Source organism: Poecilia reticulata, chromosome 23, assembly GCF_904066995.2.
Source record: "Poecilia reticulata chromosome 23, P_reticulata-male-v2, whole genome shotgun sequence".
Classification (NCBI taxonomy): Eukaryota; Metazoa; Chordata; class Actinopteri; order Cyprinodontiformes; family Poeciliidae; genus Poecilia; species Poecilia reticulata.
Window position 1 is genome coordinate 15,754,180 of NC_088852.1, and position 22,655 is coordinate 15,776,834.

A 22,655-nucleotide genomic window follows, 5' to 3' on the forward strand; every position below is an offset into this window, starting at 1 on the left:
GAACAGCTTCTCCAAGCCGCTCACCATGTGTTCTGAAAACCTTCAGTTTGTTTGTCTCTTTTATTAGCAAGAAGGGTGTGAAAAGGAATGTGTTCCTTTTCACACCCTATGTGTTCATTCAGAAACTGAATGAACACATAGACAGGTTTACAGCTCAGGACTATCCCAGGAAGATCTAAGTCACTATCTGTAAAAACATGCTTGATTAAGGAAAGATTTAATTGTGTCTCCACAGTTTTAGCAAATTAGAACACTAAACATCTACTTAGAAAAACAACTAGTAACATATACAAATGTAAGAATGATAAACAATAATTCTAACAGTGTGTGGTTAGGAACACATTCACAGCCTGGGATCCATGAACAAAATATTTAAACCAACCACAAGCATTCACTTAGAAATGCTTTAATTAAACTTCCACCTTAAGGCAAAAGGTGTTGCTGCCACAAAGCCAAGTATGAAACCAAACAGTTCATCACATCAGTTTTCCAAACAGAATATAAAATAAAAACTGATGAATTACTGAAGGAGTAGACTGAAAACAATACAAGAGTTCAGATTATTAAACCATTGATTTCACTGTTCATGTTACAGTCGCCTGCAGCGATTAGAACATTTTAACAGAAGGAAAGGCAAACAAGCCAGACTTGTTTTGTGGTTTCAGGAACACACACAACAATGTTAACATGAACAGTAAATCACTACCTGTCAGCTTCAACTAATTGTCTTTAAATGTGTGTCTGCACGCAGGGCCACCTGCTAACAGAGCACAAAAATTGAAAAGAAAATAAATAAATCATAATTGTAGTCATGGTAATATCCATTGTCGAGAAAAGTCGAGCTCATCCCACTTCCCCATGCTGGAGATTTTAGTTTAATAGTAATAATAAATAAAATTACCTTAAAATTAATTACACAGGTGACATCAAGACCCAACAATAGAGTCAGACTGTAATAAAATTAATCTGGTTGTGTGTGTTGTTATTGTGTCCTGCAAACTTTGCTTTAATTCTACTTTTTTCTATTTAATCATAAAAAATCATAGTCAGGCAGAAAGAGAGTCATGAAACAGGAAGAGCTGGTTTCCTGAAGAAAAGGGGAAGTTTCTGTCTTGCATCAGGCTAAAAATAGTTCAGACCATTCCTTATTTTAAAGCATTAAAGGTTTTTAAAGAATAAAATCTAAACATTTTGAGAGATTGGATAAAACCCAGAGTAAAATACTTAAAATAATGACTTATAATTATGCCAATAATTAATATTGGTTTAACCAGTGGTTGATGTTGGTTTGATTATAAGAATATTTACACTTACTCTTACACTTGTGGAAGTACTTAAAGGTGAAACAAGTAACTGTAACTTGGTATCAAATAATTAGAATAATGGATTATTCTTGGTTTCTTGTCAGAAATGTCTGTAATAACTCACATTATGATTATAATAAGAGTAACTAATAAGTTATGGTTATTATAACATTATAAATGAATGTTAAATCAAAGAAACTAAAAGGTTATAAATGTGATTTTGACATTGAACTTGAAAAGGTGTAAAATGTTGTAACTGTAATTAAAGGTCACTGATGTTGTGTTGGAGGCAGATGGTAGGTGAAAGGTCAGGGGAAAAGAGGAACTGATAGGAGAGCGGAAGTGACCAAGGCCTTATTGCTAAACTTAAACTTTTCTAAGAAAAGAGAACAGACATCAGGACATAACTTCTCCAAGGTGATGGATATGAGATCATCTGTCCAAGCAGTCAGCCAATGAGACAGGCACAGCAACAAAGCTAGCCAATGTAAACGCACCAAAAGGTGGATAAACCCCTCTTACACCCTAAGGGGTATAAATAAATTTCCGCCTGACAAAAACACACAAAAGTAAATCACTTATAGCCTCACAGCTATTAGATTTAATAAGAAACTTTTGGTACCTCTGTAAAGGTAAGATGTCATAGAATGGTTTTCTGGTGTCAGCACCATTGTAGCTTTGACCCTGCCTGAAATATTAGGGACAAAATACAAAATATTTTGCATTTTTTTTAACCTCGCCAAAATTTTCTTTGAAATAAACATTGAAAACACTACCAAAATAGTATTTGTAACACAAAAAAGTAGTACAGACTTTTAAATCTAAATGTTGTGTAAAAGTATACCAAATTTGGACTCAATCAGATGAATCATATTTATTTTAGAATGGTATTAGTGAGAAATTTCTTAGGCGGAGAGGCCATTTTGGCACATTTATCCAAAATGTCATCAAACTGTGCCAAATGTGTTTTTTACATCAATACTGGGGGTTTGTTAAAATTAAATAGCTTATTACCATCTAATGACACTTTCTACATATAATATAACCATTGGTCATGACATTTACGCCATTTATATGCAAAATGTACCATTGTGCACAGTGTAATATGTATAATAATGATGATGTGAAAGCTCTTTCTTTGACTCCAAATAGAAAACTTTTATTGAAACAAGATAAAACAGTCAAAAATACTTTTTGAATAATTTAAAAGAGCAAATAAACAATTTTGAAAATCCACCACCACCATCACCACCAAAAAAATGGACATCTTACCTCAAAGAAGGTGAAGAATCATGAGAGGTGGGGGGTTCAGCTCCACCTGAGCTTGATGGTTCGGCTTCCACTTGACTATAAATAAAAATAAAGTATTTGAAGAATTAGAGGTTTATTACAAAGTAATGAACCAAAGTAAACATGAAATCCTTACTAGTAAAATAAAACATATTTTAGTAAAACATAAATAAACAAATAACCACATGGTTTTACTTCCTGCCGTTATTACAAGCATATAATCACTGAAATTAATAAATAAATAGAACCAAAACATCAAATATTTTGTGTGAAATTGCGGGGGGAAACTTACACATCACCGAGATCAAGTCTGTCAGCTGTGTCCGGCTCTTCCTCTTCCTCTTCGTCCGAATCCCACCAGCTATCAGAAGAGCTAGCTCCACTCGTAGCAAATCGCAAAACCGTTGTTGTTCAAAAGCCTTCAAAAGCCTCTAAATCGTCAAGTTTCTGCTGCTATGATCGATTTATCATAAAAAAATCAAAACTGAACTCACGGAACCGAGATAACTCCACGTGCTCAGACTCCCGTATACCACACCTGCTTATGCACGGAGAGCGCACGGAGAGCCCATGAATTACGCATACATTTAGATCGGGTTCCGGAAAATACGTCATGATTTTGCATAGCCGACATCTTGTGCCATACTCTGAGAGTCTTTCCACTGTCTCGTGAAGCCATAAAATGGCCGTGATGATCAGCTGATCGGGGGTTTTCCGGGCAGTTGCGTCATCGCCCGAGGACCTTTAAATCTCATCAGCTGTTTTTAAATAGCTCTAAAATCTTAACATTTTGGGCAAAACCTTTATGCAGAATAGTTTTTGAAAGATTAAAGCTTTTTTTAGCGGATAATAAAAAAAAAATTTTTTTTAAAGGCACGTGGAGTCTTTGTTTACAGAGCGAGTCGAGGTCACATGGCAGCTGGACCCACCGGTGGGTCCGTCGGGCTTAACAAGTTTTAATAAGGTGGGTGCAAAAGAGGAATCTTTGGTTGGATCCTTCAGGCAGCTTCGAGCCAAGACGGAGACGGACAAAGAACTCTGCAGCTGAAGAAGAGCCGGGGCCACAGAACCGGAGACTGTTCTGCACATGGGGACCAACCCGTTAGCCCCGCAACATGTGGCTTCAAATCGCACTTCTCTCAACAGCTGGGTTTAGACCCCCAAAGACAAAGACCAAGGCAAAGATGAAGATAAAGACAAAGATGAAGACAAAGATAAAGAACAAAGGCAAAGAGGAAGAACTGGTGTGTTCCTTCCATGGGACCAGGAAGATCGTGAGACGAGGAGAAAGGAGCTACAGAGCTGCAAGACAAGAAGTTGAGGACCGCTATGAGCATGAGGAAGTCACCCTGAGGCCCGAGACCTGCTGCTCTAAGTCAGTACTCTTCCTGTCCTGGGAACCTCCTGCTGCTGCAACAACACCTTCTTCATCATCAGGCCAGTTCTGGGGTTCAAAATGCCAAACTCTGTCCGTCTCTCTCAAAGTTTCCCTTTTTTAGTTCTCAGTGTCAGCATTAGGGAAAGATAGTCTAGATTATTGGTTTTACTTATTTGATTATTTCTGCTACTGAATTAAGCTGTACTGACCCTTGCAAAATTGCCTTACTAATAAAATAATTAGCATTAAGAAAATCTAAAAGATGTTGTGGACATTCAATTAATGAGTCACCTTAAAGTTCTTTGATGGTTGTGAAATAGCTATGAAGTTTGATTCTGGGAGGAAAAAGTGGAAATGTTTTATAGGTTGCTTTTAGCCAAAACTAAAACAACACCCTTGGGACTCGCCCGAGTCACTAAAACCAACCTGGTTCAGTAACAAGTGCACGTTGTAAAAATGAGAAAGAGCGACCGTTAACAGGTGTGCTCTGTGAAACTAGCTTATTGCAGGCTGCTCAATCTGGCTAATTCACAGGGTGAAAAAGGGTGGGACATCTGGATGGAGGTCGTTAGAAACCAGGCTAGTCTTTCTCAATGCCAGCTTAAACAGAGTTTACTCAGTTCTGAACAGGGTAAAATCCCATCAGATTTAGAAAACTCAAATTACCCGTTAGATGGAGAGCTGGCTGCACATCTCCCTCCTCTGAGAAGGGGAAGTAGAGAGAGAGAGAAGGGGAGGGAGGTGTTGCGCAATAACAACATCCATCCATTTTCTTTCACCCTTGTCCCTCAGTGGGGTCAGGAGGTGCTGGTGCCCATCTCCAGCTAACGTTCCGAGCGAGAGGCGGGGGTCACCCTGGACAGGTTGCCAGTCTGTCGCAGGGCAACACAGAGACATACAGGACAAACAACCATACACACACACACTTACATCTAGGGACAATTAAGAGAGGCCAATTAACCTGACAGTCATGTTTTTGGACTGTGGGAGGAAACCGGAGAACCCGGAGAAAACCCACACATGCACAAGGATAACATGCAAACTCCATGCAGAAAGACCGGGGCCGGGAATCGAACCCAGAACCTTCTTGCTGCAAGGCAACAGCTCTACCAACTGCGCCACTGTGCAGCCCCTGTCATGGTAATATGTTAAAAATAAAAATATGAAAGTACCACCCAAGATGATGACGTAGGAGTTTGCCCCACAATCGACAGGTTGCCGGTTGAATCCCTGCTCCAGACCTCTGTCATTATGGGGGGTTAGTTGATGCATGTTTATAACAATTTGCATAGTTTTTTGATTTGCAATAAATGTCATATTCAAAGACAAAATATTTAATTAATCATAAAAATATTAACATTTTTAACAGAGGTATTAAACCACTGCAACTTCCTAAACAGACCCCCCCCAAGACTCAGTTACAAGGTTTTTTACATGTACAAATTATCTGGTGTTTGTCATGACTGAAGTGTTGTTTCCTTAAGGAAAAAAACAAACAATAAAACAGGTTAAAGGAAGTCTTTTCATCCCTGCTTTAAAGCTTATGTGGGAAAGAAAAGGGTCATTGTGTTTTACAGCAAGATTGCTGACTGTAGGTACATCATTCATCAACTCCTACCCAACTCTCATTAACTCTTAAGTATGTGTTACCAATCACCAATAGTTACCAGACCACAAAGATCTAAAGTCTTCTATTTCTTCCATGTTTCTTTACAATTCACCTCTGGGGACATATGTGGGACAAAATAACATCTATCATATTCTTAATTATGGGTTGTGGTGGGTGGAGGTCATGTGGAAGGTAGTGGGCCTGGGTCATCTCCCAGGCGTCCAGCAGTCGGACATTCACTTCTTTGAATATTGCTCTGAGTATCTTGTCTCGCTGCAATGCATAGTAATCGTTGACGGTCAGCATCAGCCTTTTGGGATTACCAGTCCTGATGATAACCAGAGTATCTGGAGCTCTGGTCAACAACCTCACCACTGCCCTCCTTATGCTCAGCAGACGTCGGATGTAGACCTCCACAGGGTAAACGCCAAAGTGTGCCCAGACGCCAAAAATAACTACAGTGTTTGTGCCTCCAACCACACTGTCCAGTTCGTTGGCAACAAAATGGAACTGGCTGACTGGCAATACAGGAGCACGGAGAGGAGGGCCGTGGCAGCGGAACGTCAATAAAATGTTGTTTTTATAATCCAAGGCAATAAAGGGTCCGGTTTTTGGGGGGGTTTTCAGGTCAAACTTCTTGAGATCTGAAAGTGTAACAGAAAACTCATCAGAAAGAACCAATTTGAATTGTCAGACATTTCTACTGAGTATCTACCTGGAACTTTAGCAATTAAGAATTCAAACCACTGCCTGACGGTGGAGTCTCCATACAGATGGAGAACTTTCCCTTTCAGACACTGGCTGATTGCTGTGGCGTTATTAAACTGATGAACTGTGGTGCCGTCTAGTGCTCGCCATGCGCCCTGGTAGTAATAACCAGCAGGACTGGCTCTCATGGCTTCTCCTAGACGAGGGGAGATTCAGAAGAACATCCAAAACAGAAAAGAAAACCAAAAAGATGTTACGATCACTGAAGACTTAAAAAAGTGAAGGTCAGCATTACTTTACAGAAACACCTTTGTGGATATTAAACTTTTACTCAATAATACAAACAGCAACTTTACCTGACATGTTAACAGGGACTGTTTCATTGAGAACTGGAAGAAAAAACAAATAAAATTTGTGATTGTGTATTATGACAGTAACTTGAGCAGAAAAAACAACTGTTCTACATTATTGTAGGTTCATAGCAGATCAACATTTTACGGGTTATTCAACAAAAATGCATGTGTTTCTAAATGCATGCATTATGTTTCATGCAACTACATGTGACTCATTTTTATATACCTGAAATAAAGTCCAAACTGATCAGGTAAATTATAAAATGCCAGTGAACAAAGTTGTCTGAGAAAACCACACATAGAAAAACTGCTTACATTTTATTCATCTGTCAGGCAATCAATAATTCATTGTAACACATTTATGACAATATAGCAACTTTTACCTATTGGTTTTGGTAAAATGGTGATACTGGAAGGTCCTAAAGATGGAATGGAGACTTTCAAGTTGACCCCACTGTAACAAGAGCAAATAAACTGGATGAAACCCTAACCTTACTAGCTTGTTCAGGTTTTTAAGGCCAGACGCTCTGATGCTGTTATCCCGACAGATGACTGCAGAGACGTTTTTTTCTCCATTTCCTTTTTGTCTATGTGTCTATTACACATTGACATAAAGTTTTATTTACATGAATATAAAGTGGAACATCACATAGAAAACCCTAATGCTTCACTTTTGAAAGTCAATCTGTTGGACTTCATTTTGTCACTCAAGTAACAATTCTGAGTGCCCCACTACCAGACAGGACACACTGGAAAAAATTAAATAAAAATGCCTCAGAAAGTAACAAGGAACAAATGTTATCCTCCTTTTTGTCATATTGGGATCATTTTAAAATGTCCCCAATATTAATATAAATTAATACACTAATCTGTCTGTTCCTCTTGCAAGCTGCTGGTATGGTTTTCTGGTTTGATAAAATATTAAGTTTGTAGGTCCATTCTGAGTAATAAATGTCCACACTAGATATGATTCAACGGCATCAAAAAAGAAACAAACAAAAAACACCTGAAAGACTAAAAGATGTCAGCTTACTGTAGTGAACCTCTGTCTGTGTGTGCAGAACAGACAACTCCCCCAAAAGTTTTATGGTATACTTATTTACACACTGCCCCCAGTTACTTTGATGCAAGCTTTAGGATTAATTTTACCTTTGAAAGAGCTTTGCCTCGTTGCCCTTTGGACGTAGTACATAAACTTTGACAGCGTGGGTGATCCTGTGTTCACATTTGAGGGTCTTTGGCTTGTAGCAGAACCAGGGTTCACCGGTTCGGGTGTCAGTGAGGTTGCACAGCTGCTCCGGAGGTGCCTTAAGGCACACGTTGCAATTGGTAGCCTCAGTCACTGAGCCTGAACGGAAGAGGCTTTGATAGAAAATTCTGCCAGGTTTTTCCAAGTTGACTCTTTCTAAGACTGTGATTGGAATTTAAGAGTAAAACTTGACTTACAACTTTTTTCGAGACCAAAGCAGCAAATCTTTTGTGTTCTATAGTTATAGAATGCAAAATTACAAGTAGTTATGTTAATGTAAGAGTGTTGTGTTTGACTTACCTTTTTTGTTGCTTCATTTGTGATCCTCCCTCATTTTTTGCTCCTCCTATCAGTATGTACTGTTTACACACATCTTTCCCACCCTGCCCACTTGCATGCTCTGTGTCCTTTTGTTTTCATTTGTATTCACTGTAAAAACTATCCCAGCTTTGGTGTGAAAGCTGTCAAAGGGCTGTAATAACTAAGTTTGTCTTTGTGGACTTTTTCATTTCGCTCCAAGTTGTTAAGCATACAATTATTTTAAACTTCCTACTCAAACGAAAGTCGGCCTTTGTGTCCTCATTACTAAAGAACAGATCCAGGACAGGTAGACTGAGGTTAACCCTGCAGCACAGGGATCTGGTCTATGTAAGAAGAAGAAGAATAAATTTCTTTTAAACTAAAGTATTTATAAGTGATCAAAGCACGTAAAGCACTCCAAAGGGTAAAAAAGAAGCACACAGATGTAAGGATATGGGTTTTTTCTGCGTTTATTTAGATCTCTGTTCTGTTGAGTCCCTGTGATGTCTTGTCCCTTTCCCCTTGTTTGTTTCCCAGGTGTGTCTTGTTCCCTGTGATTATCTCCTGTGTATTTAAGTCCATTTAAGTATATCCTGTCGTATCGTTTGTCGTGTCACAGTCAGTCCAAGTTCTGTTCTAGTTTATCTAGATTCTAGTGTCTCAGTTAGTCGTTATCATGGTCGTACTGGATAGTCCTGTGTCGGCGTCAGCTCTTTGTCAGAACAGTTGCTACTGGTGCTGAGCTTTTGTTCCTCGCTCTGCCATGCTGCCTGATTTCCTGGACTGTGTGAGCATTCATCATTAAATCTGCCATTTCTTCATCTACAACCTGCGTCTCCCTGCGTTCCCCTCACCTCCACCACACCACTTCATGAAAATGGAGAAATGTAAAAAAAATGTAAAAGATGTTTAGTTTAAATGACTAAAAACTGTTTATATTTGAATAGAGTGTACAATTAAGGTTATTATACACATGTTAATAATAAAGTTTAACGTTTAATGTTAATAAATCGTTCATTTTATTAGCTATACAGTAATGGACAGGCTATCAATACAGAAAAAAATCATTTATTTTACGTGGATTTACAACAAAGAGGCCTCTGCATAAATTGTATTCTAGTGTTCAAAGTGTTTGGTGATTGTTTGGAATTTAAGAGTAAAACTTGACTTACAACTTTTTTCGAGACCAAAGCAGCAAATCTTTTGTGTTCTATAGTTATAGAATGCAAAATTACAAGTAGTTATGTTAATGTAAGTGTGTTGTGTTTGACTTACCTTTTTTGTTGCTTCATTTGTGATCCTCCCTCATTTTTTGCTCCTCCTATCAGTATGTACTGTTTACACACATCTTTCCCACCCTGCCCACTTGCATGCTCTGTGTCCTTTTGTTTTCATTTGTATTCACTGTAAAAACTATTCCAGCTTTGGTGTGAAAGCTGTCAAAGGGCTGTAATAACTAAGTTTGTCTTTGTGGACTTTTTCATTTCGGTCCAAGTTGTTAAGCATACAATTATTTTAAACTTCCTACTCAAACGAAAGTCGGCCTTTGTGTCCTCATTACTAAAAAACCGATCCAGGACAGGTAGACTGAGGTTAACCCTGCAGTACAGGGATCTGGTCTATGTAAGGAGAAAAAGGAGAAGACGAATACATTTCTTTTAAACTAAAGTATTTATAAGTGATCAAAGCAAGTAAAGCACTCCAAAGGGTTAAAAGGGGCCACACACATCCGACCTCCCCATCTTCGGTGCCCTTAAAAGGGGCTCGAAGTAGGGGTTAGGGTGCCCACTGTGTTGGACCTTAATAGAACAGCCAGAATAAATTCTGACTGTCTGAGTCCACTCTTATCACTCAGCCAGCAGTTACTGATGTCAGCATTCTGAAAGGAAATATCCCCTCGGCTTTGTGATTTGAGTGAACTCCACTTTTCAAATCCCGACGCTCTCCAGTCAACAAGTTTGCTAGTGTGATCAAGTGCCAGGAGCACCTGTTGCATCTGTTGCATGTCCACTTTTTCTTTGATCCCCATGACCGCTTTCCATCTATTCATCAACTCAGTCTTTGGTAGAAAAATGGGAGATAGAGTCCGACACTGTACATTCTCCACCTTCAACATCGGCACTTTCCGCAAAACCAGCTAGCTGTACGGGCCAGTGCTTGTCTTGGAAGTGTTTATGTCCCTTAGCAGTGGAGGCAAGCAGCACCCCACAGAGAGGACATGCCACCTCTTTCCATGGAACAACAAGACCCACATTGATTGTCCGCAGAAAAAGGATTTGAGGTTGATTTCGGATGGAATGTAACCCTCAAATCTGGAGTACAATCTTGTCCTTCAGGTCTTTCATATGAGACAGGTGCAATTCAGTCCTGGACAATGAGGCATTTTGGAACTGGGGATGTGACATGCAACAAGTCACAATCGCTACAGAAACCGGATGCCTATATGGCATCTGGATGTGGACATGTGGAGAGGAAATTGAGCTTCCCATCTGCCCCAAGGACATCCCACAGTGTGGGATGGATGGTTACTGGGAGATGATCCAAGTCTGTTTGGTAGTTGGTGGCCTTGTGGATGCCCAAGATTGAATAGAGGGATCCACAAGTGCCTACCAAGTCCTTAAGGGCATATGTGGACATCTGCGTCTTGGGCAGTGATTTTACATGCTGCATGGACAGACAGACTGGCGACTCCAAATGCGTCCACCAGATTTACATAACCACACAAGCGTGAACATTGTACATGGTTTTCCTAAACACCATGTTCAGGAAGACCATGGATCCTAAACATGGTTTTCCTATGTCATAGGTGACTGGTTGCAACATCAGGGTCATATGGTACACGCCATCCACGTGCCCGATTGTGTAATCAGTGGCATTCTTCAACCCCTTCAAGCCACCTGGACTGCACTTAGTCAGGTCCACATGCTTCTTCAGAAAGTGGGATGGGGTTAGAGTTGGGGTTAGGGTTAGGAATACAGCTAAAAATATAGAATACATATTTTTACTACAAATATGTTAGGAAAACAGCTGCTTGTCTCAATCAACAATTCAAATCTTCTAAAAGAGTTAAAGCCTATTGAAGGTACGGTTTATAGTATGGTGGGTTCATAGTCCGGAAAATACGGTAATAGGTCTAAAAAGACTTTTTGAAAACGAATTAATTATCTGCAAATAATGCCATCTTTGAGTGTCATTGCTGTAGTTGTGACTAGCGGCGTAATCGTGTAATTTTATTATCACTAGATGGCAGTAGGTACAGAGCATTTTACATTAAAACAAGAGAATTAGTGATGCATGAATGTTACTACATTCATGCATCACACACGACAGTGTTGTGTCACTGTTCAGGTGTATTTTTGAAGTGGACATGTTAAGTGCAATTTGAAATAAGAAATGTAAAATATGATAAAAATAAAATTTTGTGTTTGATTCCTAGTGAAGACACTTTGATAAGAATGACTATATGTAACATAGGCGGCTACAGAGTATCTTTGTTTCCATTTTTGGTTGGTGGTGTGCCTCGTGATTTTTTCAATTAAAACGATTCACCTTGGCTCAAAAAAGGTTGAAAAACACTGTGCTACAGCATCCCATCTCAAAGCAGTCAAATATTAATTACAAAATATATCTAATTACCCAACCCCACAAAAAATGGTCAAAGAAAATCCTTTTTAAAATCTAGAAACAAAAATAAGCTAAAAAAAAATGTCATAAATAAACAAAAATAATTAGAATGTGCCCAAAGCACCACCCAAAGACGCAGCCCACAAGAAACAACCAGTGAAAAAAGAAGGCACATGAGTCTGACTGGATTTGACTGGAGGCAAGTTTAAGAACTTGCCTCCAGTTGCAGAAAAAGACGTCATGTTTAGTTTCAGCACTGGACAGCTCCTGTACGTCCACGTCTGAGTTTATGCGTGTGTCAGATTGTTCACTGGAAACAAGTAACAGATTTAATCAGGAATAAAGCTCCAGCATATTAAGGTGACAAACATGATCTCTGCCTTCAATCAGGGGTAGATGCTGACTAATCCCTGTCACCAACGCTCCTCTTAATCAGGTAAGGTCCACTGTAGCACACTAGAAAACTTGAACCAGCTGGGATTGGAAGGAACACTAGAATTTTTTCACAAGGTTCACACACTCTTGCAAGGTTCACACACTCTGATTTTTCCTTGGCTCTCTCACATGCACAAAAAAATAGAAGAAAAAAAAAAAATCCAGCAAACAGTTGCAGTCTTTTTCAAATTCCAAACAGTTTGGACAAAGGTTTGCTTTTAAGGTTTGATGGAAACTCATTGACTTTCCCAAGAATAAGCGATGGAACGACCATAAAGTCAGAATCCTGGTCAGTCTAAGTAGGTAGGTGTGCTCTGTGTCCGGTAGTTTTTATTGAAGTTCATCAACTTCCTTTTTTTTTTTTCCTTGTGAAATTTTTTGAAGGCTCTAATACTAATTTTCCTGACTCTTTTGCATGATGAGATCATTTGTGTTTTTGGAATTACATGAAAACTTTAAATAAATTATTTCTTAGGGGGTCTGGGGTATGTGTCTTCTTGACTCTGCGCTTCATTCCATCGTTGGAGGAAATTTTTAAAATGAAGATGAATGTGCAACTTTTTAGAACTTGCAATATACAAAGATTTTGTCTGAACTTGATAAAACGTGACAGAAATATAACACTTATACTTTTTGAGAGTGTTTTTATATAAGTGAGGACATCAAAACATTTGTAAGGTCTTCATGCTCTATGTATGACTTTCTTCTCTTACTTTCTTCCCAGAAGGATTGAATCCACATGAATCAGAATCATTTCAAGTCACGTATCCTTGTTTTTCCCCCAGTTGTGAGGAGCAGAAACCAAAATTATAGAACGGAATTTCCAACTTACTACTTGGTTACTTTGGAAATTTTCCTTTCAATCAGGACATTTCATTAAACTACATAAAACAATGACCGACAACCATTTTAGATGTTGGCTATATTTTAATAAACAACGAACCGTTTATGTATCCATAAGCAATTTATTTTATACCCATACATTTATTCATTATATGTCAGTTTATATTCTCTGGACAGTTTACTAAGTGCACCTTGCTAGAACCATAGCATCAGATTGTCTGAAATTATTTCGTTTCTGCCAAGAATAGAAACAAAAATGTCTTCAAAAGTTCATTTATGAGCAAGAGACTTGGAATATCCACAAAATGAGCCCAAAAGAAAGTAAGGTCAGGTAAACAAAACACAGCTTTGGGTAACATATATTTGTAGTAATCTAATAATGAACACACAGGTGTGTGTAGGAACTATTTGTCCTAAAACAAGGGTGGGAGAAAGGACACACAAGCAACATGAATCAATGTATCAAGGAAGATGCTTTACACCCACAAATAAGTACAAAATAATATTTAACCTGACAATTGTAGCTAAGTACAAATTTGTTTTCTGAATTGGAAAACTAGCTCTTTGCGCCATTTGGTGGATACCTCCACTTCCTGGTGTTACTTCATAAACTGTCCTCTCCCCTAGAAACTAATTCACTGCACAAATCAATTTTATCTCAATTTGTTTTTTCTCTCAAACATGAGATAAATTTATCTAATTTGTGCACTATCATAAGAAATCAATTATAAGTAAATACTATTTCAAAAGTGCCACTTCATTCAAATGTGCTTGAGTAAAAGCAAAATATACAGAAATAAATAGTAACACAAGAAACTGTTTATAAGAACCTTTACTGTAAAACTTCTAAATATATGACAGAAGCTGCACCTTTAACAAATCCTCAGGACGCCTTGATATGTGTGACTGGTGTTCTAGTGTAACAAATACAATATAATGTACAAATGAAGCCGTGTTAAATAAAGGTAATGTTTCTTTAAAACTAGTCAGTTGCCAATTATTATTATTTAAAAAGAAACGTCCCTCAACCTTAGGAAAACTCAACATACAGATATTCTTTGTAAGGCTACTTGATGGTTTCTAGACTTTTATTTTGAAACCTTACATTTGGCTTACAATAAGATGAGCAGCATTATTATTCCTAAATGAACATTTCTGTGGCAAACAGGTCAAGAGATTAATCTTGAATGATTGTTTCAAGATGTCTTATATTTTATATACAGTATAAATGAAAAGGAACTGGGGCTGCACAGTGGTGCAGTTGGTAGAGCTGTTGCCTTGCAGCAAGAAGGTTCTGGGTTCAATTCCTGGACTTTCTGCATGGAGTTTGCATGTTCTCCCTGTGCATGTGTGGGTTTTCTCCAGGTACTCCAGTTTCCTCCCACAGTCCAAAAACATGACTGTTAGGTTAATTGGCCTTTCCAAATTATCCCTAGGTGTGAGTGTGTGTGTGCATGGTTGTGTGACCTGTGTGAGATGGGCACCAGCAACCCTCCCGGCCCCACCAAGGGACAAGGGTGCAAGAAAATGGATGGATGGATGAAAAGGAACAGGGAAAGTTCTGGCCAAAAGCTGATTGAGATCTTAGTATAAGAAAATCTTTTTAATTCAAACATGCCAGTGTTAAATGTACTTAATTTACTTCTGTTTATTTAATGAATAACTCCATCATCTGAACTGTTGGTTGGCATTTCTGTTGTGGTAGACATCGCACTGGAAATAGACTTTGACTGCATAGTTGCTTTTTTATGAGGTCCTAACCTGCTTTTCAATTTCTTTTTCGACTGTTTGATTGCCCCTTTAAAACTCTCACCAGGGGGACAGGTGTGGGACAAAACGACATCAATCATGTTCTTTATGATGGGAGGCTGTGGGTGGAGGCTGTGTGGCAGGTGGTGGGCCAAGCACATCTCCCAGGCGTCCAGCAGTTTCACATTCACCCCTTTGAATATGGCTCTGAGTATCTTGTCACGCTGAATTGAAAACCAGTCACTGTTGGTCAGAGTCTCGGAGAGTGTTAGCATTTTGGGATTCGCGGTCCTGATGATGACCAGCGTACCTGGAGCTCTGGTCAGCAGTTGCCTTACTGCCCTCCGTATGCTCAGCAGGCGCCGGATGTAAACCTCAACGGGGAAAGTGCTGAAGTGCGACCAGATGCCGATTACTACCACAGTGTTCGTGCCGCCAACCAAACCTTTCAGTTCACTGGCAATGTAACGCATCTGACTGACTAACAGGTTACTGAAACGGATGGGAGGCCCGTGGCACCGGAACGTCACTAAGATGTTGTTTTTATAATCCAAGGCCATGAAAGGTCCAGTTTGCTTTGGACTTTTCAAGTCAAACATCTTGAGATCTGAAAATTTGATTAGGACAGAACAGATTAGGCTGCGGCATGAAGCAGTTTCAGTTGTTGCTGGACATTCCTATTGGGCGTCTACCTGGTGTTGTTGAGGTCAAATACTCAAACCACTGCCTGATGGTGGAGTCTCCGTACAGGTGGAGCACCTTCCCTTTCAGGCACTGGCTGATTGCTGTGGCGTTGTTAAACTGACGGACTGTGGTGCCATCTAGTGTTCGCCACACACCGTGGTAGTAATAACCAGCAGGACCGGTCTTCATGTTTTCATTCTTTCCACCTGGAATGTAAACGGGGAAGATAAAATCTTCAGGAAGGAACGGATTAGTCACCTTCATATCTTCCCCGATTACAAATTTCACAGTTATGCCAACAGAAAAAATAGTTCAACATGTTTCACCTTTTAGTTCTGGTAGAATGTTGATGCTGGAAGGTCCTGATGCCGGAATGGAGACTTTCATATTGACACCGCTACAGCAGAGCAGAGCAGATTGATGACAGACTGTCATGGAATATTAAATATTTGTCTTATTCACATTCTGTGTCTTGGTTCTAGCAAATGTCACTTTTTCTGTCCCCCTGGTTTTCCAGCTTTATGGACGGGTTTGCATTGCCCTCAGTATCCAGGGACCCTGTGATTTCTGAGGCATTAGCACCAGGATGAGTCTCCTGTTACAAATACTCAGGGACAAGGGTCAGAGGACAGACTCTAATTAAAATGGACATGATGGTCCTGAAAAGAGTCTATACCCAGCACCATGTGTCACTTCTACAGTACAGAGAAAAGTAGTATTACCCCTGGTTTCTTCTGTTTTGGTTCTTGTTTCTTCAAGACAAATTTAATGAAAGACTAAGAAAAAACATTTAAAACCACATTTTCATTTATGAAGAGAAAGAAGCAATCTGATCCATCCATAACTTGGTTAAAGATCTGATCAACAGCATGTCTCAGGTGAAAATGTGTGTTTTAAAGTTTTATGTTGCAGGCAACACAAAGATTATTGAGAGTACACATAACATTACACTTACCTTTTAAAGAGCTGCTGTTCCATGGGCTTTACTCTTTGTCTGAATCCTCCTTTGGAGTGGGTGATCCTGGTGTCACAGTTCAGCTTCTCTGGCTTGTAGCAGAACCAGGGCTCCCCCGTGTGGAGGTCAGTGTAGTTGCACAGCTTCTGCTTGGGAGCCTTGAGGCACACGTTGCATGTAGTACTTTCCTTGATGGAGCCTGAGCGAAAGATGCTTCGGAAATAAATTCTGTCAGGCTGCTCTTGGGTCAGTCTTTCCAAAACGGTGACCGCCTCACCCGGGTGAACCAGGGTCACCTTTTAGAAACAAAGGAGAATTAAAAAAAATAAAATAATAATTTAGCAATGGTAATACCTGTAAACCAGAAAGTAAAGTATATATTTAATCTTATGTGGTTAGAGCTGTGAAAACGTTTGCACTCTTACAAATTCTGTTTTTCCTTTTTTTTTTCCTCAAATGTAAAATTTAGATTTACAGATTACAAAAAAATGTTCATTGATCATATAGACAATGAGAAAAGTAATAACAGTGGAGCAGTTGGTAGCACTGTTGCCTTGCAGCACGAAGGTCCTGGGTTCGATTCCTGACTGGGGGTCTTTCTGCATAAAGTTTGCAATGTTTTCTTTGTTCATGTGTGGGTTCTCAATCAGGGTAATTGGTCTCTCCTCAGGTTTTGTCTTGCTGCCTTTTGCCCGTTGACAGTCAGGGAATAGGTACCAGAACCCATTGCAACCACAATGGATAAGCTTATACGACAATGGATGGATGATGAGATTTAAAAAAAATGTTTTCAGACATGAGTTGCAAAAAAGTGCCAACAGAAGCAATCTGAGTATAAACTTTTTCACTCAGTCAAATTATCAATAAGACATAATTTGATTGTTGGGTTGACGAAAACCCACATATGCCGTTTCAAAGATTCACATATTTGTTATTCAGAGCTTCTTACTGCGTTTCCTGTGGAGAGAGTCTAAGGGACATAAGGAGCTGAAACACTTTACTGCAACACTTGTCATTAAAACTTGTGAGTCTCACCTCAACTTGTGCGTCTCCTTCCCAGAGTAAAGAGAACACAGCGGTGTAGGAACCATTGCGATGATCAAACACTTTCCCCGCCACGCCTGCAAACACAGCACGGTTCTGCAGCCGAGCATACAGCAAGTCTCCCCCAGACTTCCTGGGGCGACCGCCGAAGTCAGAGACTTTTATCAGAACCTCCAGCTGATCCCCAACGTGCCAACTTCCCCCTCCTCTCCGTGGGAGAATGGTGAAGGTGCTGTGAGTGGGATCACTGGTGTCATTCAGGGAAAAGCCAGGCGGTACAGACGGTGTTTCAGGCCAGGCGATGGACTCCTTCAACAAGTTGACCTCTGTGGCGTTTTCAGGTGACGCAGAGTGGAAGGAGCAGGTGCTGGCCGGCTCAGTGGGACGTAACGGAGTGATGGTGTTGATAGGTGTTATGGTCGCTATCGGAGTCACAGACCTGTTTGTAATCTTTAACTGAATGAAAGAAGATTAGACAAATGAAATGCCTTACAATCACAATTTCAGTGTATAATCCTGGTCAGTTTATAATGTTAATATCTTTTTCTGATAATCTACAGCAACTATTTTTCATGCAAGGTTCCCTCACTCTAAAAAGAAAAAGTTGAACCAACTTAATTGAATTGCTTCTATGGGTAACAAGCGATTCAATTAAGTTTAACCAATTCAATATATTCTAATCATCCAACTCAATTTGTTAATTTTATTTAACAAATTTATTAAGTATGTTTAAGATGGCAGATTTAAGTCAGTCTTACTCACATCATTTAGTTTACTTCAAAAAATTTGTAAATGGACTGAACTTACCAGCACTTTGACTACTCAAAGCACTTCACATTAGCGTCACATTCACACACCAATATCCATATTGATATGTGGCCTGAGGAAGCTGGAATTGAACCTAGAACCTTCCGATAACAAGATGACTACTCTACCCACAGAGCCACAGTCGCAATCCAGGGAACCTGTCCCTGCTAAGCTTGAGTCATGGTCAGACGTGGGATACAAATATGGTATTGAACTTAATTAGTTCAAGTAAAGTCAAAGTAAAAAGGTCCTTTAAGGAAAAGATTTGTAACTTTTAAATTAGAGTATATTTAGAGGACACTGTAAAAAGAGTTTTTCAAAACATTTAGTTTGGAACTACTTAAAAGTTTGAGTTGACTTTCTGTAGAATTAAGACAAAGAGATTTTAAATGTTAGAAGAAAATAAATGATTTGAGTAAGAGTGACTTAAATCTGTTATCTTAAACATACTTAATAAATTTGTTAAATAAAATTAACAAATTGAGTTGGATGATTAGAATGTATTGAATTGGTTAAACTTAATAAATTAAGTTGGATAAACATAATTGAATTGCTTGTTACCTATGGAAGCAATTCAATTAAGTTGGTTCAACTATTTAGTGTAAGTTTTGAGTTAAATGAACACAAAGAAGTAAGTTGTCATAGCAAAAGCAAAAGAATTAAGTTAAATTAATGTAAATAAGTCCATTAGATGAACTTCAGCCCAAAAAACACTGTTATTATGAAGATAAAGTAAAATGAAATTAAAAAAATGCTTAAACTATGTTTCTGTTTATCCCTGTTGATGTTTGATCCTGTTTGTTTTGTCTTCTGTGAATTCACTTTTCAGTTCAAGATAAAACGATTTGATTAAAAGAATTGATCATGAAAGCAAAACGGATAGAAAACATGTACACACCTCCTTCAAAATGCAGGCTTTCTGTGAAGTGAAAAGGACAAAGACGTTCAGACTCATCTCCCTCCTTTGATACCTTCAACAACTTGTGCGAGAACAATACAAACGCCCCGATAGCTTAGTTGCGTAAATGTGCATATACCCTTAAGCTGACACTCAGTTGTAGAAGAGAAAAGTAATTAGTTTTGACTGTTTTCAAAAAGCTGCATTTCATTTTATCCTGTGTCTTTAATCTGTCAGTTTAAACTGTACAAAGACTGAAAAGCTGCGGTGGTTTCGAAGTGTGCAGAGGAGAAAACAGCGGCTCAAAGCAATAGATAAAACTTTAAGATTGTGAGATGTTAACCAAAAATAAAAAAACTTCACCCGGGTTGACATGCAGCTATTCTGATCGCTGACGTCCTTGTTGAACAGCATGAAGCACAACACACACACTGCCAAGAGGAAGATGAAGCCAAACTTCATAGGGTAGCGATTTCTGGAAGCACGGCCTTCCTTTGACAGCCGTGACTGGACCTCACTCTGCGTTAACACACACAAAGTATAAAAAGGAACAAAAGATAAAGAAGCCTACTTTGTCACAAGATAAGTTTGCATGGTTCAGATGATATTTTGTAACAAAAGCACAGAATGACAGTCAAGACAAACGTTAATATAACTTTCAAATTCGACTTTGAAAGTTCAGTTAAATGGCTGATTGTCGTTGTTTTACTTTCTAACGCATAACAACTTTGTTTTATTAAACCCAACAATTTTATGTGTACTGGGCTGCACAGTGGCGCAGTTGGTAGAGCTGTTGCCTTGCAGCAAGAAGGTTCTGGGTTCGATTCCCGGCCCCTGGGTCTTTCTGCATGGAGTTTGCATGTTCTCCCTGTGCATGCGTGGGTTTTCTCCGGGTACTCCGGTTTCCTCCCACAGTCCAAAAACATGACTGTCAGGTTAATTGGCCTCTTCAAATTCTCCCTAGGTGTGAGCGTGTGTGTGCATGGTTGTGTGTCTCCGTGTTGCCCTGTGACAGACTGGCGACCTGTCCAGGGTGTACCCTGCCTCTCGCCCATAACATCAGCTGGAGATGGGCACCAGCAGCCCCCTTGGCCCCGCTACAGGACAAGGGGGTACAAACAATTAGTAGACTACCCAACAGCTTCAGAAAACGCACTTGACAAAGCACTTAAAATGTGTGATTGAGTTAATTTTCTAACTTATTTATTTTAGTTTAGTTTTTTGCTTCAGTACGTAAAAAAAAGAGAAAAAATCTGAGAATTCTGAGAGAAAAATGTGGCCCTAATCCTCCTCCGTAGATTGAGGCAGCATCTGAAACAGGTGTAAACATAAAGCCGAGCCTGTAATAAATTTTTTATTTAAATTAAAGGATTATGAACCAAAAGTCTAATTCTTGCCATTTGAAAACAATCTGAACATGAATAATTTCCCTACATGATGTAATAGGTCTATTTGAAGAGTGTTTTTTTTTTTTTTTCCCCGTTTCTCATTATTTATTTATTTTGTTTAGTGAACTTTTGTTGGCGGATTTTTATTTTATTTTTTTATTATTATTATTATTTTATCATGAAATACAAACACACGTGCACAGAGATGGGTGGAGCTGCACAGAGGACAGCTCCACCCATCTCTCTCTCTCCTTGCTTTTTGACGTGTTGTCCAATTACAGCGCTCCTCTTCCTTCCCTTCTATGTCGGATTGGGACAAACCGCCGATAAAGCGTCGTATCAGCCGAGAGAGCGGCGGCGATGCTTAATTATAGGTAAAAAAAAATAAAATGAAAAATTCCGATTACCCGCTATAGACACGCCCCTGAGTTTAGGTAAGGATTTTTTAAATTATATGTAAATTTTATATAGTATTACTGAGGTCATGCATTGTAGACTACACGCCCTATTAGTCTGTGCCTTTGAAAGGTTCCTTTGGGACAATAAAGTTTATCTTACCTTGTTTTACAAGTGGTCACATATAATAAGAATCAAGATAAACTTGTCAAGATAATAATGAAGAAATGTGTTGTAAAAAATTCTGACATAAATGTTTTTGCTAAAACATTTATGTCTTTTTGTAACTAAAAAGGGGTTAATCAATCTGTCAATCAATCGGTTTGGTTTGTTTTTATATCAGATAAATCACAAGACGAATACCGTTGGAGTAATCTTTTTATTTTGTAAACAAAACATGAAAAAAAATAATAACGAAGTTAAATTATAATTAAATCTTAACGGAAACAATAATTTTCAATTAAAATTCTGGGATCTTTATTGAGCTTTAGTAGAAATGCTGACCGTATTAGAACAAAAGTAACCGCTGACGTTTGAAGAAAATAGGTTAAGTTAAGAAGGTCGAAGAAAGAAACTGAATCTCACAATCAGTACACTCCCCTCTAGTTCAAGATAAAGTAGTCAAAATATTGAAAAACGTCAACTCATAGATGACTGTCGAGCAAAAGTGAAAAAGATCAACTAAAAACAATTGAACTTTTCTGTTTGTTTGTTTGGTTTACCTTTGTATTTTTCTCCATCGTCGTCCTCACTTTGTCAAATCCCCAGAGTTGTTTGCAGGTGTGTGTGTGTGTTTGTGTATGTATGTCTCCTTGTCTTTCTTTTCTCACAGGGTGTAACCAAGGAATGACCAATGATATAAAAAAAAAAAAAAAAAACCTGGACTTTGACTAGGCTGGGCTAACAACAAAAATGTACCAACACCTGGCAACATGTACAAGCCAAACATGTAGAAGACATTAAAATCGAGGGGAAATTTATAAATGACCAATCCAAAGACTCTCTCTTTCTCCGATGTTGTTGCATGCAAAACAGCTGCACTTGTCACCTGCAAAGCTGGATAATAAAAATCCTGGTTCAAAATGCAGATTACAGGTGGAAGGAAGCATGTTGGCACTGTTAAAGCAACGGCCATTTTCCATAAATATTTCACACATAACAGTCATTTTCTGTAAGACAGCAGAAGAAATCAATTACGAAAGCAGCCCAATGTCATCATACTAACACCGTCATCTGAATTATGTTGCAGAAGTGATACATCAAGTGTTACTAAGCAGCACTGCTGGTGTTAAACACAAACCTCCGCCTTTTGTCTTATTCTCTCACTCATTGTAAAATGTTTTGTTGAACTCTAGTTTCATGGCGTGTTCATTCCTGGCTGTGGGAAGACGCATATTGACACAGGCTGCTGCCTACAATCATGCATGCAGTTGCCTGATAGTACAATACCCAACTGTGTGGCATGCCTGAGATAAAGTATGTTCGCAATATTTACATATTTTCCTTGGCATTGTCTCAGTGTTAAACTGGTGAGCTGTGTTGCTATTTAGTGGTTGTCAAGCAGCCTGGTATCGATAAGGTATCCCAGTGGGTTGTTATGTATGTGAACACCTGACACCTCTGCCCTAGCCAGTACTTCTG

General features: G+C 38.9%; 2 protein-coding genes across 2 annotated transcripts; both read right to left on the reverse strand.

Moving 5' to 3' along the window:
- Window positions 1-5,205: 5,205 nt before the first annotated feature.
- Window positions 5,206-7,102, reverse strand: LOC145550191 (NXPE family member 3-like). The gene is made up of 4 exons (XM_081604050.1): window positions 7,026-7,102; window positions 6,646-6,678; window positions 6,297-6,485; window positions 5,206-6,225 (listed from the first exon to the last, which is right to left on the reverse strand). The coding sequence occupies exons 2-4, from the start codon at window positions 6,650-6,652 to the stop codon at window positions 5,690-5,692; spliced, it is 732 nt and encodes a 243-aa protein (XP_081460176.1). The 5' UTR covers window positions 6,653-6,678; window positions 7,026-7,102; the 3' UTR covers window positions 5,206-5,689.
- A 6,086-nt stretch (window positions 7,103-13,188) lies between these two features.
- On the reverse strand, window positions 13,189-20,418 carry LOC103459636 (NXPE family member 3-like). The gene is made up of 6 exons (XM_081604319.1): window positions 19,468-20,418; window positions 17,517-17,981; window positions 16,482-16,777; window positions 15,853-15,923; window positions 15,535-15,732; window positions 13,189-15,449 (listed from the first exon to the last, which is right to left on the reverse strand). Exons 1-6 carry the CDS (start codon window positions 19,690-19,692, stop codon window positions 14,746-14,748), a joined length of 1,959 nt encoding a protein of 652 aa, XP_081460445.1. The 5' UTR covers window positions 19,693-20,418; the 3' UTR covers window positions 13,189-14,745.
- Window positions 20,419-22,655: the final 2,237 nt, after the last annotated feature.